Below are 20,610 nucleotides of genomic sequence, written 5' to 3'. Positions count from 1 at the left end.
ACATTTATAAAAAACTGGCAGATTTATTCCGTCGGGGCCCATTTTCAAGAAGCTAAAGATGAAGGTGGGAGAGGAGAGGTTTCCTCCCCTTTTCCTTTCTCCCTCATCTTATTTTCCCCAGGGGGTAAAAATGGCCTGGACCCCAAAACCTACCCAAATAAAAAACCAAAAAACTGAGGTTCCAAAAAGTTATAGCATCTTAATTCCTCATAGAAAAGGGGAAGGAGCCAAAGGGAAGGGAGCTCCCTGGGGTGGGGGGTGAGGGAGGTGCCCCCAGCCTGGTGGGTCATCTGGCCCTTAAATAGCTGCCCCAAATGGGACAAGCCTGGGGTACAGCATTTAAAAACTCCCCACACCCCTATTTTATCAAAACCAAAGAGAAACAAAATTTCCCTTTCCCCCAACCTAAATATATATATATATTTTTTTCTTAAAAAAAAATTCGAAGGCATTAAGCGTTAAAGTGAATCTAGAACAAGGGAATGTGAAATTCCCTCCTTCCTTCCCCCTTACTGTGGGGTTAATTGGTACATCCCCAGCAGAGGAACCAGCCCCAAGGGGATGGCGGAGGGGAAGGACCAAAGGGAGCAAAGGGTGGGGGCCTCCCCAGCCAATCAGCAGCCAGTATGGGTGTGGGCGTGGAGCCAAGGAAGCCACACCCCTTTGGAATTTTCCAAGTAGGACCGGGAGTGGGGAAGATGCATTCCTGTGTAGTCTTCAGCCAATTCCAAGTCAAGTTGAGGCAGGGAAAGCGGGGTGACAGGCGGGGTGTGCAGAAAGGAGATATGAGATCTTCCAGGGCCCTGTGGTCAGGGGGAACCCCGCTTCCTCAGCTCCTGGACAAACGCTGGAAGAAAAGAGGGGCAGAGGTCAGGGGCGGAGGAGCTGCTTCTGCCTTCCCTTCCCATACAGGACCCTTTCCGGGAGACACGATGCCTCCAAAGTAAATGTTTAAAATAAAAAACAACCTCACCTTCAATGATTTCCTCTTTTACTTTCTGTAGTTCCTTCCTCACCTCTTCCAGAAGCTCCTGGAAATAATGGGTACAACCAATGAGGAAGGGCGCCTGGACTTGCAGAAATGAAGCCGCCCTTTCTTCATGACCGAAGGGCCAGAGGAAGAAGGTTCAAGACTCCCCCCATCCCCCAACACACACACACACACACACACACACACACACACACACACACACACACACACACACACACACACACAGTGACATCACTGATAAGGCCACAGAGTGACTGGAGGATTCTAGGGGAAAATTCTGGATCCTTGGAGCCAGATGAAAAGGACTGGAGAGCATCCAGTACTAGGGCTGGCAAATACATTCCACTCTCCTGCCAGTTCCAATTGGTGCTGGCTACCTGGGGCTAGTGTGCTGGAAAAGACTCTGGGCACTCATCAGGAATGAGTGCAGTGATAGATTAGTAAGGTCTGTCCCCGGCACTGGAAAAAGTAGGCTGTGGTATGTGTGTCATCCCTGATCTGATTCAATCTCTCCGTTTCTTAAGCTGGAAAACTGAGGTTTCGGAGGCCTTTTCATAGAATCACAGGACAGGTCGGTGTTAAGAGTTTGGACCCAGATCTCCTTTCTTCCTGTGGCCCCTTTCTAGCCCCCAAACTTCCCCCTCCGGGCCCCTCCCCAAGCTACCTGTTTCACTCTCTCCAGGTCGGACTCATCACTGGAGCTGGGCGTAGAGGGGTGGGCCTCGGAAGTGGTCCCAGAAGAGGACTTCATCCTAGGAGAGTCGGTGTGGTTTGGAAAAGAAACGAGGTTAGAGAGAGGGTCTGCCTCCCCTGCTTCCCATTCCGGGGGTCGCATTGTGTTCCTTCCTACAAATTTGGCAAATCTCATCTATTTCGTGGGAAGGGGGCAGCACGGATGGCCCACCTTGGTAAGGTTGTGCTGTTCTTCTCCCAAGGTCTCCGCACAGGTTCTGGGGGAAAGGCGACAAATCAGGAAGATCAGGGACGAGAAATACCCCGCCTCCATCTTTCCCCCCAGCCCCATCAGCCCCTGTTCAAAGAACCTTCTTAGGAGACTACAATCTCCAGCATTGTTTAAACGGACTCCCGCCCTGAGGGGGCGTTCCACGTGAGAACAGGGCACCCTGACTTAAGAGTTCCAGCAGCTAGACTGGCTCACTCACCACTCGGGGCTGGGACTCTGGCCTCTGGCTCCTCCTGCTGGTGGGAAATAAAACTGTCATGAGACTGATGGCTCATTCTCCTCCTCCGGCTTCAAGCCCCGCCCATTCCTATCACACACCCGGCCCGCCCCAGTAGCCCTGCCCAAATGGTACAGCCTAAGGTGCGTATGGCAGGAAGAGCCCCTAACTCACATTGGCAGATTCATCCTTGGGGGGTTTCTCCCCAACTTGTGTGGCTTTCCTTCTGCAGGAGGGACAGGCAAAAACAGATGACTTCAGCCCTCCCTCAGCCACTCAGTAATTCTTACCAGAGTTCTAGAAAGGTGGAGTCTAAGGTGTAGAGTTCTGGAATTCTCCAAGGCTAAGGAAACTGGAGTTTTTGGAAGTTAACCAGAGTGCTGTTCTCCAACTGGGGTGGGGGTTTACGAGTCTCGCATTTGGGAATCACAAAATCCTAACGGTGGGAGGAAGTCTCTGTCTTAGACGGCTGGGATTCTAGGAATCTGAGTTTCCAAGATTCTGAGGCAGGATCTCCTCAGGGGAGACCCCCCTGAGGTCCTAGAATTCTGGGTTTCAGAACATTCTGGAGGCTACCTAGGTGGTTCCAAACCTCAGCCATCTCAGGAGAATGGAATCTCCAGCATTATATCCCAAACCTGCCTGTCAACGAGGGAACTTTCACCCAAAGAAACAAACCAGGCGGGAATCTGAGCCCTCCCCCAACCTCGCCCTACTGAACCGAAATCTCCAGGTGGTAACTGCTGGTCTGAGGGGTTTCTTCCGAGAGCTTCCCAAGGCACTGATGGCTCCAGGCTCAGGCTCACCTCCGGGCCAGCATGGCGTTCATCTCTTCCATCAGCCCCCCACCTGTGCTCCGACTGCTCTCTGCTTTGGGGGCTGAGGGCCCCCCTGAGGCCTCCTCCTGCTGGAGAAATTACAAAGAGGAGGGGGCTTTATGGGCGGGCCTCTTGGCCCCCCCCAGCCCTCCTGTGACACCCCCATCCCCAGCAACGCTGGCCTCATCCCATCACTCCGTCAGGGCCATAACCCCACAGCCCGCCCCACATGGCCCCCTCACCTTGCTGACTTTCCTGAGTTTCGCTCCAGCAATGGCTGCCGCAAGCCCGGGGGCCCCTGTTCCCCCACCACTGGGGCCTTGTGCTGTGGGGAGAGGGGGCGCAGGGGGTGGGCCTCCCCCTGCTCCGTGCCCTGCGGCCGAGACCCCTGAGGGGGCACCAGGGGGTGGGGGGGGACCAGGAGGAGGAGGAGGTCCTGGAGGTGGAGGTGGTCCCCCAGCTGGGGGAGCAGGTGGGCCTCCTGGAAGAAACACAGAAAAGGAGGGTGCTAAGAGAGGAGCCCCACTGCTTGCTGTCCAGCTGGCCCACCCCCTCCTCGGGGAGCCCCCCCCCATCCCCCCGAGGCCACCGAATAGTCACCTGCATTGGAGACTCGGCGCTCCATGTGCTCCGGTGGGCCTGGCTGTTGCCTGAGAAGGGGTGGCGGAGCTACCGTCACTAAGGGGCCCAGGGATGACCAGCAACCCCCCGGCTCCTCTCCCAAATCTCCAGGGAGGCTGACTGCCAATCCCTGCCCTCGTCTTCCTCCCCCAGAGGCCCAGGAAATAGATGGGGGAAGGGTAGGGACAGGGTAGGACGGAGAGGTTAGCACTGGGGTCGTCAGACGGTCAAGGACATGGGAATTACAAAATGCCCAAGCTCTCTTAAACAACCAACTTTTGGACTCCGGGAATGTGGGGGACCAGGATTTGAGGGGTCAGAATGTTCTGCAACTCCGGGTGTGGGCGTTTCTCAGACTCCAGGAGGTGGGGTTTTCTGAAAGCCCTTCATTTCTAGGCCCCTGGGAGTAGTAGGAACATTCTGGAAACCGAACGTTGGAGCGTTCTGGATTCTGGGGTGAGGCAGGGGTTCTGGAACATCCTAGAACTCTGGCGCTGGTAAGGTTCTCCACCCAGGGGCCGGCCCCACCTCCTCTGCTGCTCCATCTCCTCTGGGGCGGGACCGTTCTGGACAGACCAGGTGGAAGGTGCCGCAGGTGGTGGGGGTGGCGGAGGCCCCCCTCCTGGAAGGCGAGAGTAGAAAAGCGTGGTGAGTCAACCCCAGAACCCTGCCCCACCCGGTGACACTCTCCCTCAGCTCTCCCAGGAATCTCTCCCAGAGGCGCTCGCTTCCTTCTTCCTCCAGGACCCTGACCCTCGGGCTGGGGTGTGCATTGCGGGTCAGGCTGGGGTGTGGGATGCGGGTCGGCACCAGCCTCCCTTGACTGAGCAGATATAAGTTGGGTGCTGTGAGGATGCCCATCGAAGGCCCACAGCGGGCAGTCACCTGCCCCATGTCTTGCATACCAGAATTTGCGCGAACAAGAACGATTCAGGCTGATTTCTAGCATCCAGGCTCTTAACCACTGTCATTGCCACTCAGACCCCAGCCCAAGAACTCACTGGAAAGGTTGGGAGCCTCTTTCTCACCCACCTCCAGGCCTCTGGCTCCCACAACCTAAACCACCCACCGTGCTTTTCTGTGCCCCCAGCCAAGCAAGCCCTTCCCTACTGGCACTGAGGTTGCCCCAGTAAGGAAATGCCTCTGCCACGGGGGGGATGTGAAATCCGACAGCATTCCCCCCAGACCCTGGATGCACCGTGGTCTCCTAAAGCCTTGCCCCTCAGAGTACCGTGTCTGTGGACTGGCAGCCTCATCCCCAGGGCACTGGTTACAAATGCGGAGGTTCAGGCCGCGCCCCGGCCCATCTGAACCAGAATCTGCACTCACCCACCTGCCCCGGGGATGCGTGTGCGTGCTCACGTTTTAAGAAATCCCAACTGGAGGGGCGCCTGGGTGGCTCAGTCGTTAAGCGTCTGCCTTTGGCTCAGGTCATGATCCCAGGGTCCTGGGATCGAGTCCCACATCAGGCTTCCTGCTCGGCAGGAAGCCTGCTTCTCCCTCTCCCACTCCCCCTGCTTGTGTTCCTGCTCTCTCTGTCAAATGAATAAATAAAATCTTAAAAAAAAAAAAAAAGAAATCCCAACTGGAGATCTTTCTCTTAATAGTGAGGCCAGAAAACGAACTGATGACCCATCACTACAACGGCTACCTAGTGAAAGGGCACAGGGAGCCTGCTGGGGGCTGGAAGGATCTGGATCTGGATCCGGATTGGGGAGGCGGTCGCCTGGGAGTGTGCACGTGTAAAAGCAACCCCTTAGGAATCGTGCGTTTTATACGTGGGAGCGCGTGGGGCACACAGGAGCCTCTGCAAAGTCCTCACCATAATTCTCCATGGTAGCAGTGCAGTAGCAATTAATGAGAATGAGGGGTAATTTGGGGGTGGCAACGCGGCGGCCCCAGGCAGGGCTCCGGCAACCCCCACCCCGCTCTCTCACCTTCCAATGCCTCTAGGGCGCTGGCCATGGCTGCCGCAAACTGTGCTGCATCCTCCTTGCTCCCGAAGTTGAGGCCCCAGACCTGGCGGGCATCGCGCCACTGATGGAAGCTGGGGGTGGCCTGGTTATACTTGATACCCCGGACAATGGCACAGTTGATGACCACCTGGGCAGGAGGGGAAAGGTGCATGAGGATGGGGGGGGTGCAGGGGTGCGGGCCGCAGCCTGCAGAGGGAGAGGGAGGGGCAGGCAGAGGCCTCACCTGCTGTTCTGGCTGCATCTTCCAGCCGACAACCCGGAAGGAATTGGCTGTGGGGTTGTGGTAGATCTGGACACGGCTGAAAGCCTGGGGGCCCGTGCCTGCTGGCTGCCATCGCTTGTTGCTGTCATCATAAAGCATCACGGTGGCCCAGCTGGAGCAGATAACCGTCTCACTGTGGGAAGGGGGGGAAGACGAAGGGCGGGTCAGTGGAGGGGAGCATGGCCCCCCCACCCTCCAAGGGGCCGATCACCTGCATCTGGGTCTCCCAGGGACATTCAGAGCTTCCCGGCATGCGAGGGGGAGGGAGACACCCCGAGAGGGGAGAGACAGAGATAGACCGGGCATGGGGGAGGGAACAAGCGGAAAGGCAGGGGCTGGAGGCAGACAGACAAGCATGGAAGGGAGTAAGACAGACAGACAGGCAGATGGAGGAAGACAGAGTCGGGAGACAGACAGAGGCAGGGGACCACAGGTGAGAGAGCCAGGACGGTGGGGACCCAGCAGGAGCTCTGGGCAGCACTGGGGACTAGCCCCGCCTGGTGCTCTCAGACTCGGTTTCCCTGTCTCTGCCAGGGTGCTTGACCAGTCCCCCAGCCCCCACTCCCTGCTCAGCTCAGAAGAGGAAGTTGAGGCTCAGGGAGGGGAAGGGTGAGGTCTGCAGTACGCTGGGCCTGGATGCCGGATCCCAGGCTCCTCCGCCCCATCCATCCGGCTCCCCGGGCACCAGCGGCCATTGGCAGACACTCCCTGCTCGACAAGCCGAGGTCTTGGGCAGTGATCCAGACAGCCCGGGCCCCGCCCTCCAGGGCAGGAGATGGCCCGGTCCCCAGACAGTGCCAGCCCAAGGCCAGGGCTGGGGTGCCCAGAAGGAGCACCTGCCCTGGCCTGGGGGTCACGGAGGCCTTCCTGGAGAAAGCGACATCTGACTCAGCCTTGGCAGGGAGGGGTCAGGAAACTGGTTCAGAGTTCAGGATCTAACATCCACAGACCTAGGTTCAAATCCTCACTGAGACACCTAACTCCATGTGACTCAGGGAAGCCACCTTCCCACCCAGGTAACTCTTCTTCCTTGCCTGCAAAGTGGGGACCTTCCAGCCGACTCCCAGGGCAGTGGGAGGAGTAAATGGAGTCTGGGCACAGAAAGCTCTTGGCACGGTGCCTGGCACATACTGAGTGCTTAGTAACTGTCAGCATCCCTTTCACAGCACCCTGAACAGAAGACACCGCTGGGGAGCCAGACAGCCGCATCCCTCCGGAGCCCCCACCAGTCCTTCTGGGTTGGTTCCAAGCCCCCTCCCCCAGTGAGGAAACTCAGGCTTCCAGATGGGAAGTGACTTGCCCAAGGTCACACATAGACGAGGGGGAAGCACTAGTCCCCACCCCACCCCCCAGCAGACTTTTTCCTGAAAAGAGGAAGTTGGTGGTCAGGGGTTTCCGGGGAGATAAATTATACCCGGCAATGTCTCCGTCTCGGCCAGGACTGGGGGCTGGGGCGGGACGCTAATGTTGTAAAGCGCAGGGCAGGGAAAGCCCCTCGGCAGACCCAGCTCCCCAGTTCCCAGTTCCTAGGCCAGGAAGCTGAGCTCCCCGTTCCTCCCCGACAATTTATACAATTGTGGTACCTCCCTCTTACCGGGCCCTTCGGCTAGTTAGACACCCTAAGCCCTTTCCAGAGGCACTCATTTTATTCTCACTGCAGCCCTCCAAGCTGGGCACTCTTTCGTCTTCCTTTTGCAAGTGAGGCCCAGAGAGGTTGAGCGACTTGCCCAGGATCACACAGCTGGTAAGCAGCAGAGCAAGGATTTGAACCCAGGCCACCTGGCTCTCAGGTCCCGGTCTTAACCCCCGGAGACTGCGTGGGCCCTACCCAAATATCAGGTGCCGTTTCCAGACAAGTACAGCCTCAGGGACTGTTTCTGGCTCCCGCGGCTTCTGGCAGGGCAGGGTGAAGACCTCGCCCACACCTGCCACCCACACCCAGGGCAGACTCTGGCCAGGCGCCCGGGGCTACAGTTGCTACCCCACCCTGGCTGCACTTTGCTCTCCCAAGCAGCCTTGCCCTGCTGAGTATGTGGCCCGGCTGGAGAACCGGGCGTCTGCTGAGTGACCCCAGGCTGGTCTTGCCCCTCTCCGGGCCACAGTGTCCCCATTACAGCACAAGGATCCTGTTAGAACACAAGTCAGATCATGTCCCTCCTCTTCTCGGAAAGCTCCCGTGGCTCCCCACAGAAAGAAAGCCAAGTTCTCTCTGTGGTCTGCGTGAGCTGTGTGATCTCTGATCTCATCCCTTCCTTCCCTCGAGCTTGCCGTTCCAGCCCCACTGCCCTCCATGCTGCTCCTTCAGCACGCCAGACAGAGTACCCCCTTGGGCCTGTGAGTTTGTTCTTCCCCAACCTGTATTCTCACCTCCTTCGGGCCTCTGCTTGACATGTCGCCACTTCTGAGAAGCGCTCCCTGACTACCCTATCTAGAAAAACTCCTCCTTCTGGTCCCAAGTTCCATATTTCACAGCAGGGATCGTACCTGACGGATCCCTATCTCCCCTACCAAACTGTCAGGGCAGAGATTCCTTTTCTTTTTGTTCTCTGCTGTGTTCACAACCCAGAACGGTGCCTGGCACATAGTAGGTACTCAGCAGTTGCCAAATTAGCCACTTAGTTTTTCATCGTTAAAAGGAAAAACTCTCTCAACAGAGGCGCTGCCGTTTATGGGTTAGCCTAGTGTCCCAGACACTGTTTTAGGTACTGGGCCCCCATTTGCACATGACCTCATGGCCTGGGCTCTGGTGCTTACCCTTTTAACAGATGAGCAACCGTGGGCACAGAGAGGTGAAGACACTTGTCCCAGGTCATTTAGCAAGAGCGCGGAGGGGCTCATATTCGAACCCTGGTCTACCAAGTTCTTAACCTCATTTAAAGAGGAGGAAAGAGCTAAGTTGAATTTCCTAAGAGGCGAGGTATAAACTGGTGTGTATCAGAGGTTTTTAAAAAAAAAAAAAAGTGAGGGGATACAAATACATCCGCACACGGGGGTGAGGTGATAGAGGCAGACGCAGCTTCTCCCGAGGCTAACTGGGAGGGCCGCGGGGGAGGGGGGGGCGCTGAGGAAGGAGGGAGGAAATGGATGTTTTGTGCTGTTTACCCTTTTGAATTGCTTATTTCTTTTCTCTTTTTCAACCCTGGGGGCCGGTATTATCTAGAAAACACTTATTCATTACTTAAGTTCAAAAAAGCAAAACTCTTAAACCAGGCAAAAGCTTTGAACGGAAAAATCCCGCAGCCCAGGAGGCAGGGAGTGGGTCTGAAACGGGGGTGCGCCTGATTCCCAAGTTCTCCCCTTGATTTGACATTCCCAGCCAGCCCAGGACCCCACACCTCCCCCAGAAGTCCCTCCATTCTGGAAGACTCTCCAACATGTGGCGGATGACAAAGGGTGCAAGTCACTCCCTTGCTATGTGGCTTCAAATCTCTGAGCGGCAGTTTCTAGCCCTGGAGACCAGAACTCACAGGGTTTGCCGTAAGGATTCAGAGAGATAAGAAAAGCCCTAAGCTGAGGACCCGGAACTTGGTGCACTCTGCTCAAGCAGCTGAGCGTCAAAACAGGAGAAAGAGGGTTTCTCATCACTGGAGGCAATCAAGCATAGTCACTCCGGTTTACTCAAGCTTTCCAGATTAGAGGCTTGCCCTTCCCTCACCCCTTCATTCCCCCCCTCAGGTTTTACCCTGCAGCCTCTTTAAACCATAAAACTTGTAATCCACTCCCCAGCACCCCATGAGCACACAACTACAGGCCTTCCAAACTGCAAGTCTTTGCAGCAAGCCTGGGTAAGGAACCAGATCTAGGGTCTTTGGGTTTGTGTGGGTTCATTTTCATCCCTCCTCCCCTCAGTTTCCCATAAGCCTCAGTTTCCCATAAATGAACAGGAAGGTAAAGGGTTCTTTTGGCTTATCTGCGTTATCTTAAGTGTTCATATAGCGAAAACATGTTACCTGTGGGTTTTTTTAAAGACCATTACAGGTTTTATTTTCCTTTTTGTCATAGTGTAATAGTCTGGAGACCGCCCTAAATTCAAATCCAGAGTTGCCTACTTCCAAACTGACTTTAATAGGTGATTTACTTAATTTCTTTGCGCCTCAGTTGTCCCATGGAGGGGGTCAGTCATAGTAATACAGTGCCTGGCACAGAGTAGATGCTTGATCAAATGGTCTCTTACTATTACTTAAAAAAGAAAATGTGTTTAAGGTAACAATAATTACCATTACTGGAAGAGGAAAAGAAACGGACCCAAATACTTCTCGAGTGCCTTTCTGCCCTGAGATTCTCAGACCTCTGCCCCCTTTCTCAGCCTTCCCAGAATTCCAGCTGAGTCTCGCACACAGCAGACACTCAACAAATATTTGTCAAACTGGGAGAAAAAGAACTATATCTTGTAATTTTCCATTTTAACATCCTCTCTTCCAGCTGCCCCCAAGGCTGTCCCTGGCCAAACAAGACAGAAATCAGAGGATCCCAGTCCCCTCCCCTCCCCTCAACACTGCCTGTGAACTGCTCAGGGATCTCGGGTCGGACCTTTCTCTCTTTGAGACTCAGTTTCCCCAGCTGCCCTCATACAGGGGCATGGGTCTTTTTGAATCCTAGCTGTCCTGGAAGAGGGGGCACAGCCCAGCACGTTGGGTGCAGCCATCAGCAGGGAAGACCCCTCGGGGAGGTGGGAGTAACCCTCTGGTGGGACACACCGCAACTCAACTCCTGCCCACTCCCCACCCCAGGAGGTGGGAGGTTTGGCCGCATCCAACAGTAGGGGGGCCCTGTGGGAGGGCCAAGGCCTCCGGGGCTGGGGGAGGGGAGGCGGGAGGCCGGCCCAGACACTGCTCCTGCCCTTTTACGGTCTCACAGTGAGTGAGGCAGCAGTAACTCGGACATCCGCCATCCGCCTTCCACGGTGCCTGGGACCGGAAACGCGAGGGGGGGGGGGAGCCGAGGGGCGGGGCTGGGGAGCAGTGGGAGAGGAGAGTCCCCTGGGAAGAGGGTGAGGGAAGTGAGCCCGGCTCCCGAAAAATGCCCCCTCTCCAGGGCAGGCCTTGAAGAGATGTTGCTATAATGGGGGTAGGCAGGAGACCTTGAGGGTGTCTGTGGGTGCTCCCGGCTCCAAATTTTCCAACACTTTCACATCAGAAGGGACACATGCGGAGGGGACTGTCTAATGGTCCTAAAAAGCAATGCCACTCTTGATGTCAGAGGGCAGAGGCATAAGAACGTAGGGGGAAGTGGGAGGATGTGGGCACCAGGGGGTTAATCCCCAGTCCTCCTCGGGGGCCTCCCCCTCAAGCTGGGGGCTTTGGGGGCAGGAAGTCCCTGAGAGAGTGGAGGAAGGGAGATAGTATTGTCAGGCTCAGGCCCCAAGGGAGAGATTATGGGGGGCCAAGGGGAGGGGAGAGTGGGGGAGGGTCTACTCTGGCCCCCCAGCCCACACTGGCCCCGCCCTCAGGTGAGCCCCGGAGTTCTGAGGGAGGACCGGGTAAGACAAAATCCCTGGGTCCTTAGGGCCCCCGCACCCTCAAGATTAAATTCTTGGGAAGACAGCCGGGACGGTCTTGGAAGCCTGGGTCCCAGAGGGTGAGGGCTATGACCTTGAAGCTTCACAGCGCCCCCCACCTCCAACCCCACAGCTCCGGATGGCCAGGAAGGGGGGCGGTGGTGAGAGCAGGGGGAGGCGCGTGGTGGGGAAAGCAGCCGGCCCACAGCGCTCCTTGCCCGCCCCCCCCCCACACCAGCTGTCTCGACAGGTGAGTCAGGAAGACAAAGGCCCCTCTTCCCCCAGCTGCCGCGCCCCCTCCCTCCCCAGGACCGCGCAGGTGGGGGCGAGGGGCCGCCCTTCTGGCCCGGGGCCAGGGAGTCGCCCTCCACTCTGAGCGCTGGAGCTCCGTCCTAGGCACCGCTGGTTTCAAGCAGAATGTGGGTGGGGAGCGGCGGGGGAGGGGAGTCCCAACCAGACCCTCGAGGCTGCGTCTGGGTCCGTGGGTCCGTCCGCACCAACCTCCACAGGAGGACGAGAGCCCCCCAAATTTAGGGGGTTAAGTAACCCCGAAGTTAAGCGAGGTCCCACATGGGAAGGCTTTTTCCAGCGCCACGTAAAGGGAGACCCCGCAAGCCAAGGTCTACGTCTCAAATCTCTCTTCCAGGTCCCAGGGACCCCCAAACCGGCCCCCCATCCCTCCCAGAGCCCAAGTTGAGATTTGGGGAGAGTCTGAGCCCAGCCTAAATCCTGGCCTCCATGCAGGGAGTATCTGCCAACTTGGAGGTTCTCTGAAAAGTCTTTAAGAAATTCGGGAGTCCTCGGAGCGCCCCCAAATCTAAGGGCTCCCAGGAGAGCCTCACAGGCACCAACCACCCCAAGCCTTAGGAGTCATGGCGAAGTGGTCAGTATTTGGAACTCGTCCAAGGGGGCTCGGCCTCAAATCCGAGGCCCCCAGTGCCCTGTCCCCAAATTCCAGCCCGGAGCAAAGCTGGGGGAGGGGGACAAAGGCGGGGCGGGGAGCCCGCGCTGAGCGCGGAGGGTTTGGAGGCAGTTCGAGGCTCACCTCATGGCTGCTCAGCGGGAGGGCGGCGCACCCACGGGTGGGTGCTCCCGGGGCGCCCCTGGCTCAAGGTTCAGGGGTTCGGGGCTGGCTCCAGATTCTGCTCAGTCTCCCCCAGGGTCCCGCCCCATAGAGTCCGGCTTCCTGGGGGGGAACGTGGACGGGGCCGGGGCGGGTCCTCAGGCGCCTCCTCCCTCCGGAGGTTTGATCGGGGGTCCCTGCGGCAGAAAGGGGGTGCGGCGTCCCGTCCCCGGCGCGCCCCCTCGGCCGGCGGCGGATACAATGTTACTCTTACTACTGTACTTCTCTTCGCTACATTTCGTTCCAAAATTCCACTCCCCGCACCCACAATGCCCTGCGCCTTAAAGGGGCCGCAGACACCTCAAGACAGTGGCGTGGGGGTGTGAAGGGCGCTTAAAAGGGCAACGCGGAACCCTGGACTTCCGCTATTTACCTCTTCCCCAACGGTATTGCATAGAGATGCACGCCGAGGGTCACCCCCAAATTAGAGGGCAAGTTTGGTGGAGGTAAGGGATCCTTCCTGATCCCTCGTTCTCTCGCACGATGGAAATTCTTAGGACCTTAATGAGGACACAATTTCTTCTCACCCTACCCAACGACTTCTCCATTTCTTCACATTCTGCTCAGTTTGGGGGGGGGAGGCGAAGACGATCCTCTGCTTAAACATAGATTCTCTCAGATTTTCTCCCTTAAATGCTACCTTCAGACCCGCAATGTCTCTCTTCTCTGCCAATTTATGAAGGGCTACTAAGGGGTGAACCCCCTTTCCCAGCACAGGAGGGGGATGGGAGTGGAGGGTCCCATCCCTCTCACCGCCCCCCCCCGCCCGCCCGCCCCAGGAAGGTGAGGAGGAAGTGGGCCGAGGGGGCGCGGCCGGCCGCTGACTCACAGCCGAGGGGTGGGGGTGGGGGTGCGGCGCTGGACCTGGGTGGGGATGGGACTCCAGGTTCCCGTGTGGATAAAGCCCCTGGACCTCTCCCCACGCACGCCCCGCCGTGACTCAGTTTCTCCCGCAGAGGATGGCGGGATCATCCAGCAATAGGAGGGCGCGGAGGCAGGGGCACCCACCCTAGTGCTGGCTCCTGGGAACCCCCTCCCCCACGCGGCGGCTTAGGGCTCAGCCCCAACACCCTCCCAGGCTTCCGCAGCGAGTCCCGCAGGCCCCGCCCCATGTGACGCCACTAGTGGCCCCTCCCCTCCCGTAGAGCGCCACCTGGCCCGAGTCAGGTGCCCTAGGCGTGTGCAGGATGCCTGGGAAGTCATCAGGGCAACGTTCACAAATGGGTAAACTGAGGCCTGGAGGTAAGGAGTAAATCTGGGCCGCAGCCCTCTTGCCTGAGCCCTCAGAATCACAGTGGTGCCTGGGTGCGAGGTAGGAGTGTGAAACCAACAGTTCGCAGGGCACAGCTGACCAGGTAAAGGAATCACCTTTCCCAGGCTTTATTCAAGCCTGGCCCTCTACCTGGATGCTGTTCTGACCTTCTTCACTTCATCCTTTGAGGCCATGCTCTGACATTAATTCTTCTCTAAAGAACTGAGTAATCTCCCCTATCTACCCTGCTCTGGGAGTTCTTGAAGGCTAAGCCACCTAGGTTGTAATTATTTCCCACTCTGTCTCCTCAGCTGTAAGTTCTTTGGGGACAGGGATAGACTTGATCAGTTTCTGTGCCTCACTCAATCTAGCCAGGCCCAGAACAGCAGCTCAACACACATTTATCCGACAGAACGAGAACCCCAGTTCATTGTGACCTCAGGCAACTTTTTTCGCCTCTCTGTGGCTCAGCTTTCCCATCTGTGAAATGGGAGGGCTAGTACTTCTGTGTGCCGCCTGCATTTTGTTCAGCAAAGTTTCCTTTCTTTTCTCTTTTAAGATTTTGTTTATTTATTTATTTATCAGAGAGAGAGAGAGCACACGATGAGCAGGGGGAGCAGAAGGCAGAGGGAGAAGGAGGCTCCCCGTGGAGGAAGGAGCCCAATGCGGGCCTGATCCCAGGACCCTGAGATCATGACCTGAGCTGAAGGCAGATGTTAAACTGACTGAGCCACCCAGGCGTCCCAGCAAAGTTTTCTATAAAGGTCCAAATAATAAATATTTGGGGTATATCAGACATAGGGTCTCTTTCACATATTCCCCTTTTTCCTCCCATCCTTTTAAAAATGTAAAAACCATTCTTAACTCAGGTGCTGTACAAAACAGGTGGCAGGACCCGTTACACTAGAGAGACTGGCATATGTACACAGGAAACCTGATCAAGGATCTTTGTGGCAGCAGCGATGCGAGCAAGAAATTGGGAATAGTTTAAATGACCATCAAGGGGCGCCTGGATGGCTCAGTCCATTAAGTGTCTGCCTTTGGCTCAGGTCATGATCTTGGGGTCCTGGGATCGAGTCCCATGTGGGGCTCTCTGCTCGGCAGGGTTTGCTTCTCCCTCTCCTTCTGCGCCTCCCTCCTGCTCATGCTCTCTCTGTCTCTTTCAAATAAAAAAAATAAAATATTTAAAAAAAATGTCCATCAAAAGAAGGATGGATAGCGAAACCATTGTAGATCCCCTTGTCTGCAGTGCTGGGCGGCAGCGGAAAAAAAAAATGAGGTGCGTAAGTGGCATGAAAGTAGTCTCAAACATATCACTGAGGGGAAAAAAAAGAACAATTGCCAAGTGATACGGAGTATGAAAAAAAGCAAGGAAACACCAAAGGTACCACATACGTGTGTGTACACGCAGAGTAAAAGGTCTGGAAAGATCCATGCCAAACTCATTACACTGGTTACTGATAGGATAGAGAATGGGCATTTGACGGTCAGAGACATCTCAAGATATCCCAAGCCTCATCTTGAAAATGCCACGTTCCATCCAGCCTCTAGGCTTTTGTACTGGCTATTCCTTTTGCCTGGGGACACTCTTCCCTGGCATACTTGCATGGCTGGCCCCTTCTCAAGAGTTCTTCCCTGATCCCCCTATTTAAAACCCCAGGTGGAAAACTGAGTGGCTAAGGAGTAGGGCGGAGGAAGACTTCTCTTTTTTCTTTCTTTCTTTCTTTTTTTTTTTTTTTTTTTAGGGGCAGCCCGGAGCCAGCCAGGCAGTTTTATTGAAATATTTTTAAATAATTTTCACGTGTTAGTCTCATGGGTCAGCAATGCTTTGTCTGGTTCAGTGATCAAGACTTTTCATTTTTTTTTTAAAGGATTTTATTTACTTATTTGACAGAGAGAGAGCACAAGCAGGGGGAGAGAAGAGGGAGAGGGAGAAGCAGGCTCCCTGCTCAGCAGGGAGCCCGGCTGAACGGCTTGGGGGCTTGATCCCAGGACCTTTCATTTTTGTACAACCTTTTGTGCCCTTTGAATTTTGAACCAAGTGAACTTTTCCCCCATTCAAAAAAAAAATACAATTAAACAAAAGCAAAGTAGCTCCCCTAGACATCTTATCACCCTGTCCTGTTTTACTTTCCTTGAGACACTCATCAGTATCTGAAATGATATCACTTCCCTTGTTCGCTGTCTCCCCCACACACAGGAGGAGGTGGGCCCCCAGGGAGAGGGAGGGGCGGGATCTCAGTGGTTCTGCCTGGTTGATGGCTGTGAGCAGGGCCTGGCACACAGCAGGTGCCCACTACATATCGGCCAAAGGACAAGACAAATAATGTCTGGGTTGTTGTTGTTGTTTCTACAAGAGAAATTTATCTTGAGTTATATATCGTTAAAATTTAATAATAAATAGTCTCCCCTAACTCCCCCCAAAACAGATGAAAAATGGGAATGGAAGAGGTTATTGAACTGGGTGATCACGCAAGGGTCCATTCTGCTCAAAATATTTCAAAAACACTTGATTTGGTTTGGGGTGGTTTTTTGTTTCTTTCCTTTTTTTTTTTTTTTTTTAAGTTCAGAGGGTGGGTGGAATTTCCCCTCATAAGACTTTCTGTGAGAGGGAAGGAGGAGAAGGGGAAATAAGCATTCCGGGGTTCCTCCATCTGTTTGTCTTCCTTCCACTGGTCTGTGTAGCTGGGGAAGAGGTTCTCTTCCTTAGTTCCTTTGAGGCCGCGGCTGGGCAGAGGATCCCCAAAGGGCAACGGCTGTCAGGGCTTCCAGTCTAAGGAAGAGTCTGAATGGGTGCCAGTGGGCTTTCCAGCCCCATTTGGGCCCTTCTGCAACAAAGAAGGTGGGAAATGGCTAATAAGAACCTCTTCTTGGTTCTCAGTATCTGCTCCCCTCTATTCTGGAAGCACCACTCCTATTTGCCTTTGAGGGGCCACCATTCCCCATCTCCCAATCCATTTGGTTTGGGTGGAGTGGACCTCAGCCCCAAGCGCTAGGGGTGGGCACATGACCCCAGCCTGGCCAGTCAGAGACATGGTGACTGGTCAGACATGTGGTCCAGCGTGGCCAGTGAGAACCAGCCGTGGAACCAGGGCTTCTGCTACTAGGAACCTGGTGAACTCTCTCCACTGAGGATGTTGGGCTCCTGGGATGGGAGGCTAGAACTGCAACTCTCTGCTACCTTGTGCAGAGATCCTGCCTGCAAATGAAGTCAGTGATGAGAAAGTAAAACTGAGAGGTGCTTCCTGATGACATCATCTGACAACTGGAGTAGTCATGCCTTCTGTCCTTGAAGTCTTCAATGACATGACCCAGTAAGTTCCCTGTTTTGCTTTCCCATGTGGAATTGGGTTTCTGTCAACTGTAAATCAAACAATCCTGACAAATACCTCCTACTGCTGCTGGGGAATTATCAAAAATCCCCCCCCCCCTTCTCCTCCAGGTTATTTACCTGAATTCCCTTCTCTGCCATGCAAAGGACTGGGGGCTTGAGGCCCAGCTCCCTCCCTCCCATTTCCTCCCTGACTCCACCACCTCTTTGGACAGCTCCAAATTCTGTCTGCGCCCAATTCACCACTTCTCTTGTCCAAGACCCAGACCATCCTCAGAGATGTCCCTGGTGGTCTCTGCAGCACATTCAGGGCTTGGGATTGGTCATAAACATTCCTGGAATTTTTCTGCCTTATTTATGGATGGAGGGGGTGGTGCTTGGGATGATGGGGCCTTACAGAGTAATGCAGGGGACACATGTCTCCGGAAGAGGAGCAGTCTCTTCTCCGCTTCTGCTTAGCCCCTCCCCTGCCCCCATCATGTCTAGCACAACGCTTCAGGGCCAGGAGTGAGAATTTATTAATATACCAGGTAAGTCCCTTGTCTCCTCTGGCCTCAATTTCCCCAACACTAAAGGAGGTAGGAGGGCTGGGTTACAGGCTTCCAAGAGAAACATTCAAGAACATAGGGTCCTTACCTGCCAGTGGCGTCCTGGGGCCTGGCAGAGCTGAGAATAAGCTTCAGCAAGGACAGCAGCCCTGGAGAGCGGAGAGAGACCCTCAGGAGGGGATCTTCCTTCTACCACCCCCCCATCCCACCTCACCTCCCCCCAACACACTCACTTGCAGTACAGCCCTCCCCCAGGAGGTAAATCTGGGATGTCCTCTGAGGCCAGAGTCCAGAAAACCGTGTTCAGGCTGGGGGGCTCCTGAGCAGAGGAACACAGCTCTGAGAAGGAGGCAAGGATTACGGGGATGTCCTTGCCCGCTGACCACCCCTCCAGCTATGCTTCTGGAACCTGCTCACCGGCGACCCTGCGGCCCAGGGCTGCGTCCAGCGCTAGCTCCTTCCTGATCGCCTCCTCACAAGGCCTGGGGGCCCCGGGGAAGCAAACCAGGATGCAGGTCATGTTGTCCAGGCTGCCCTGGAGAAAGTGGGGAAAAGGGAGCCTGGTGGGACACGGCTGAATGCCCCCGCACGGGGCTCCATGCCCTTGGAAGCACAGCTTCCCAACAATCTCAGCGTTCTAGTGCCCACCTCCCGAGTCTGGTTCAGCCCCTTCCTCTCAAGTCTTGCCCATCTGCCTGTCTAAACCAAGTCCTCCCACCAGGACCGGTCATCTAGACCACTTCCTCTCCCTGTTCTAGCCTCACTCTATCAGAGAACCGCGCCCCTTCGCCGAAGCTCCTCCCACTCCGCTGCCCTGTTGCTCTCCCTTTTGGCACTAATCTTACCCTAAAACCCGGGGCAGTCCGTTCCAAAAGATCACGCCTTTTCTCTTAAGTCCCTCCCACTTGCCTATCCAGCTCTACAGGGTTCTCCCATCTTGCTTCTAGACAGCCCTCAGTCTCCGCCCCCTCCATATTATGGCCCTGCCCACTTCGGCAGGCCACGCCCTTTAGTGGAACCTTACCCCTCTAGTTTGAGCGAGCCTCTCCCTCAAGATCCCTCCTCCCTAGATCCTTTAAATTCTTCCCCTCAGTGACTCCAAGCCCCGCCCTCAGGACCTTGCACAGACACGTGTCCAGTAGCTGCGCACAGAGAAGCTCCGGGGCCAGGCCCAAGCAGAGGCGCGACGCTACCAGTCCCGCCAGGGCAGCGCCAGACATCGCGTCCCACACACCGTCGGAGGCCAATAGCAAGAACTCATCCTCACCCTGGCGAGCCAGGGCGGTCACCTCAGGTTCCGCGGAAACGAGCTGCAGCTCAGGGGGCCTTCCCGGAGCTTCTTTGTAAGCAAAGTCGCCCAGCGCTCGGGATACTGCCAGAGAGCCTTCAAGGCGCCGGCGGCGGATGATGCCTCCCGCGTTGTGGATGCGCTCGCGTTCTCGGGGCCGGAGGGGCCGATGGTCCTCGGTGCTGAAGGCCACGGCGCCGGCGCGACTCAGCATCGCTCGGGAGTCACCGCAGTGCGCCAGGTATAGAAATCGCGGGGAGACGAGCAACGCCACGGCGGTGGAGCCCCCCGGCTCGCCCCGAGGCCAGAGCGCACGCAGCCGTGCGTCTGCGCCCAGAAAGGCTCGGCGTAGCGCCCCGCGCACTCCCTCGGGTTCGCCAGGCGCTGGGCCCAGTGCCTCGAGCACGTGGCCCGGCAGGTGGCGCGCGCCGAAGAGGGCAGCTCGCGCCCCGCCGTGGCCGTCGAGGACCGCAAAGAATGCCCAGCCTGGCGGTAGCCCGGGCAGCTCGAGCCAAGCGCAATGCGCGTCCTCCATGTGCGCGCGCCAGCCTTGCACAGCGCTCGCCCCGAAGCGCAGGCCACAAGACGCGGCCGCACCCCCGTGCGGCCGCTGGACGCATCGCGGCGCGTCCAGGAGCAACTGAGGCCCGTGCTGAGTCCTGTGCCCCTCCTCCTCCTCTTCGGACTCCTGTTTTTCGCGAGCTGGCCAGAGGAGACGCTCCAGCAGGCGGGCAAAGGCAGCCATCCTTCAGCCCTGGGATCAGGAAGCCTCCACCCTCAGCACCTGCCCCCGCCCCCACACTCCATTAATCCCCTCCACTGTGAGATTTTAAACCACCTAAATATCCTTCCTGTGCCCTTGACCTGCACTCAAGTCGAGTCACTAGGAGAGATTGGATTCTTGGGTGTCCTCTTTCTTGCACCTATAACGTGATGTTTGGGATCTGGGTCACGGAAAAATAGTAGTAGTAAACAGCACTTACCATGTGCTACCACTATTTACATCATCTCCGATGTACCGAAAAGGAAACTGAGTCATAAAAGAAGTGCTGCAGGGAAACAAACTCTAGAATTCATGTTCTCTACACTCTTAGCTTCGGGTCCCCAGCTTTGCTCTCTCTAAAATCCTCCCACGTCAGTGGTCCCGCCCTCAGTTTCAAAATCTTTAAATCCTTTATTTTTTCAGTTCGACCCTTCCACTTCTGGGTCTTGCCCCAGGGCTTCAGTTGCTTCTTTTCCAGGTCCCACCCATCCATTCAAACACACAGCCTCAGAGGCTCCTAATTTTCGCAGTTTTAGCTCCGCCTCTTAACTACAGTCCCAGTACTCACATTCTGGCGAGTCTGGCCTCCTCTCGGTAGGTTACGTCTACCTTCTGGGCCGCGCCCTCTCTCCTGCCTGTATTTTCCTAGGCCCCGCCTCTACCTTCTTGGTCTTTGACTCCGCCCAACTACCGACATAATTCTAAATTAACTTAAGCTCCACCCATATCTGAGCCCCTCCCCTTGTCTCAAACTTTCTGAATAGTTTCTCCTGCCCCCTATCCCATTCCCTCTGAAGTTCTCAGCTCGGACCCTACCTCGGCTCGGTAGAGTCTTTATACCCTCTCCTGAATGCCTCCCCTAGCTCCGCCTCAACCCACTCTGAGATCCACGCCCTCATTCTAGGCGCCTTCACCATTCTCCCCGGGAGCCCCCTCCCCTGCCCTACCCTAGGCTCCTC

At 56.0% G+C, this 20,610-nt stretch overlaps 2 protein-coding genes and 1 long non-coding RNA gene across 7 annotated transcripts; 1 reads left to right on the top strand and 2 right to left on the bottom strand.

The window, feature by feature from the left end:
* Positions 1–2: 2 nt before the first annotated feature.
* Positions 3–12,757, bottom strand: LOC113936392 (vasodilator stimulated phosphoprotein). 3 transcript variants are annotated; one of them, XM_027619499.2, is made up of 13 exons: positions 12,392–12,757; positions 5,811–5,982; positions 5,549–5,714; positions 4,140–4,233; positions 3,591–3,640; positions 3,233–3,471; positions 2,979–3,079; positions 2,347–2,398; positions 2,155–2,188; positions 1,896–1,941; positions 1,656–1,743; positions 974–1,031; positions 3–847 (listed from the first exon to the last, which is right to left on the bottom strand). In XM_027619499.2, the coding sequence occupies exons 1-13, from the start codon at positions 12,394–12,396 to the stop codon at positions 810–812; spliced, it is 1,143 nt and encodes a 380-aa protein (XP_027475300.1). In that variant the 5' UTR covers positions 12,397–12,757; the 3' UTR covers positions 3–809. The 3 variants fall into 3 exon arrangements, with proteins under 3 accessions (XP_027475300.1, XP_027475298.1, XP_027475299.1); XM_027619497.2 differs by having other exon boundaries at positions 4–847; positions 2,155–2,191; XM_027619498.2 differs by having other exon boundaries at positions 4–847; positions 2,155–2,191; positions 2,979–3,076.
* On the top strand, positions 11,421–18,825 carry LOC113936393. The gene is made up of 3 exons (XR_003524245.1): positions 11,421–11,596; positions 16,912–17,035; positions 18,716–18,825. It is a non-coding gene; the product is annotated as an uncharacterized LOC113936393 (long non-coding RNA).
* PPM1N (protein phosphatase, Mg2+/Mn2+ dependent 1N (putative)) lies at positions 15,595–20,597 on the bottom strand. Of its 3 annotated transcripts, XM_027619493.2 has the most exons (6): positions 20,220–20,597; positions 18,719–19,937; positions 18,018–18,135; positions 17,834–17,939; positions 17,689–17,749; positions 15,595–16,549 (listed from the first exon to the last, which is right to left on the bottom strand). In XM_027619493.2, the coding sequence occupies exons 2-6, from the start codon at positions 19,631–19,633 to the stop codon at positions 16,481–16,483; spliced, it is 1,269 nt and encodes a 422-aa protein (XP_027475294.1). In that variant the 5' UTR covers positions 19,634–19,937; positions 20,220–20,597; the 3' UTR covers positions 15,595–16,480. The 3 variants fall into 3 exon arrangements, with proteins under 3 accessions (XP_027475294.1, XP_027475296.1, XP_027475297.1); XM_027619495.2 differs by having other exon boundaries at positions 15,595–16,546; positions 18,719–20,597; XM_027619496.2 differs by having other exon boundaries at positions 18,890–20,597.
* Between the last annotated feature and the right edge of the window lie 13 nt (positions 20,598–20,610).

Source organism: Zalophus californianus, chromosome 17, assembly GCF_009762305.2.
Source record: "Zalophus californianus isolate mZalCal1 chromosome 17, mZalCal1.pri.v2, whole genome shotgun sequence".
NCBI lineage: Eukaryota > Metazoa > Chordata > Mammalia > Carnivora > Otariidae > Zalophus > Zalophus californianus.
This window is presented reverse-complemented; position numbering and strand designations above follow the sequence as displayed.

Excerpts from the sequence above, each read along its gene's own strand:
- LOC113936392 (XM_027619497.2), bottom strand. Across the intron at positions 4,234-5,548 it reads CGCCCTAGAGGCATTGGAAG|GAGGGGGGCCTCCGCCACCC; the intron begins GTGAGAGAGCGG and ends CTCGCCTTCCAG. Across the intron at positions 3,472-3,590 it reads GCGCCGAGTCTCCAATGCAG|GAGGCCCACCTGCTCCCCCA; the intron begins GTGACTATTCGG and ends TGTTTCTTCCAG.
- PPM1N (XM_027619493.2), bottom strand. The coding sequence starts at position 19,633 with ATGGCTGCCTTTGCCCGCCTGCTGGAGCGTCTCCTCTGGCCAGCTCGC. Across the intron at positions 18,136-18,718 it reads TGGACACGTGTCTGTGCAAG|GGCAGCCTGGACAACATGAC; the intron begins GTCCTGAGGGCG and ends CACTTTCTCCAG. Across the intron at positions 17,750-17,833 it reads GGGGGAGGGCTGTACTGCAA|GGCTGCTGTCCTTGCTGAAG; the intron begins GTGAGTGTGTTG and ends TCCGCTCTCCAG.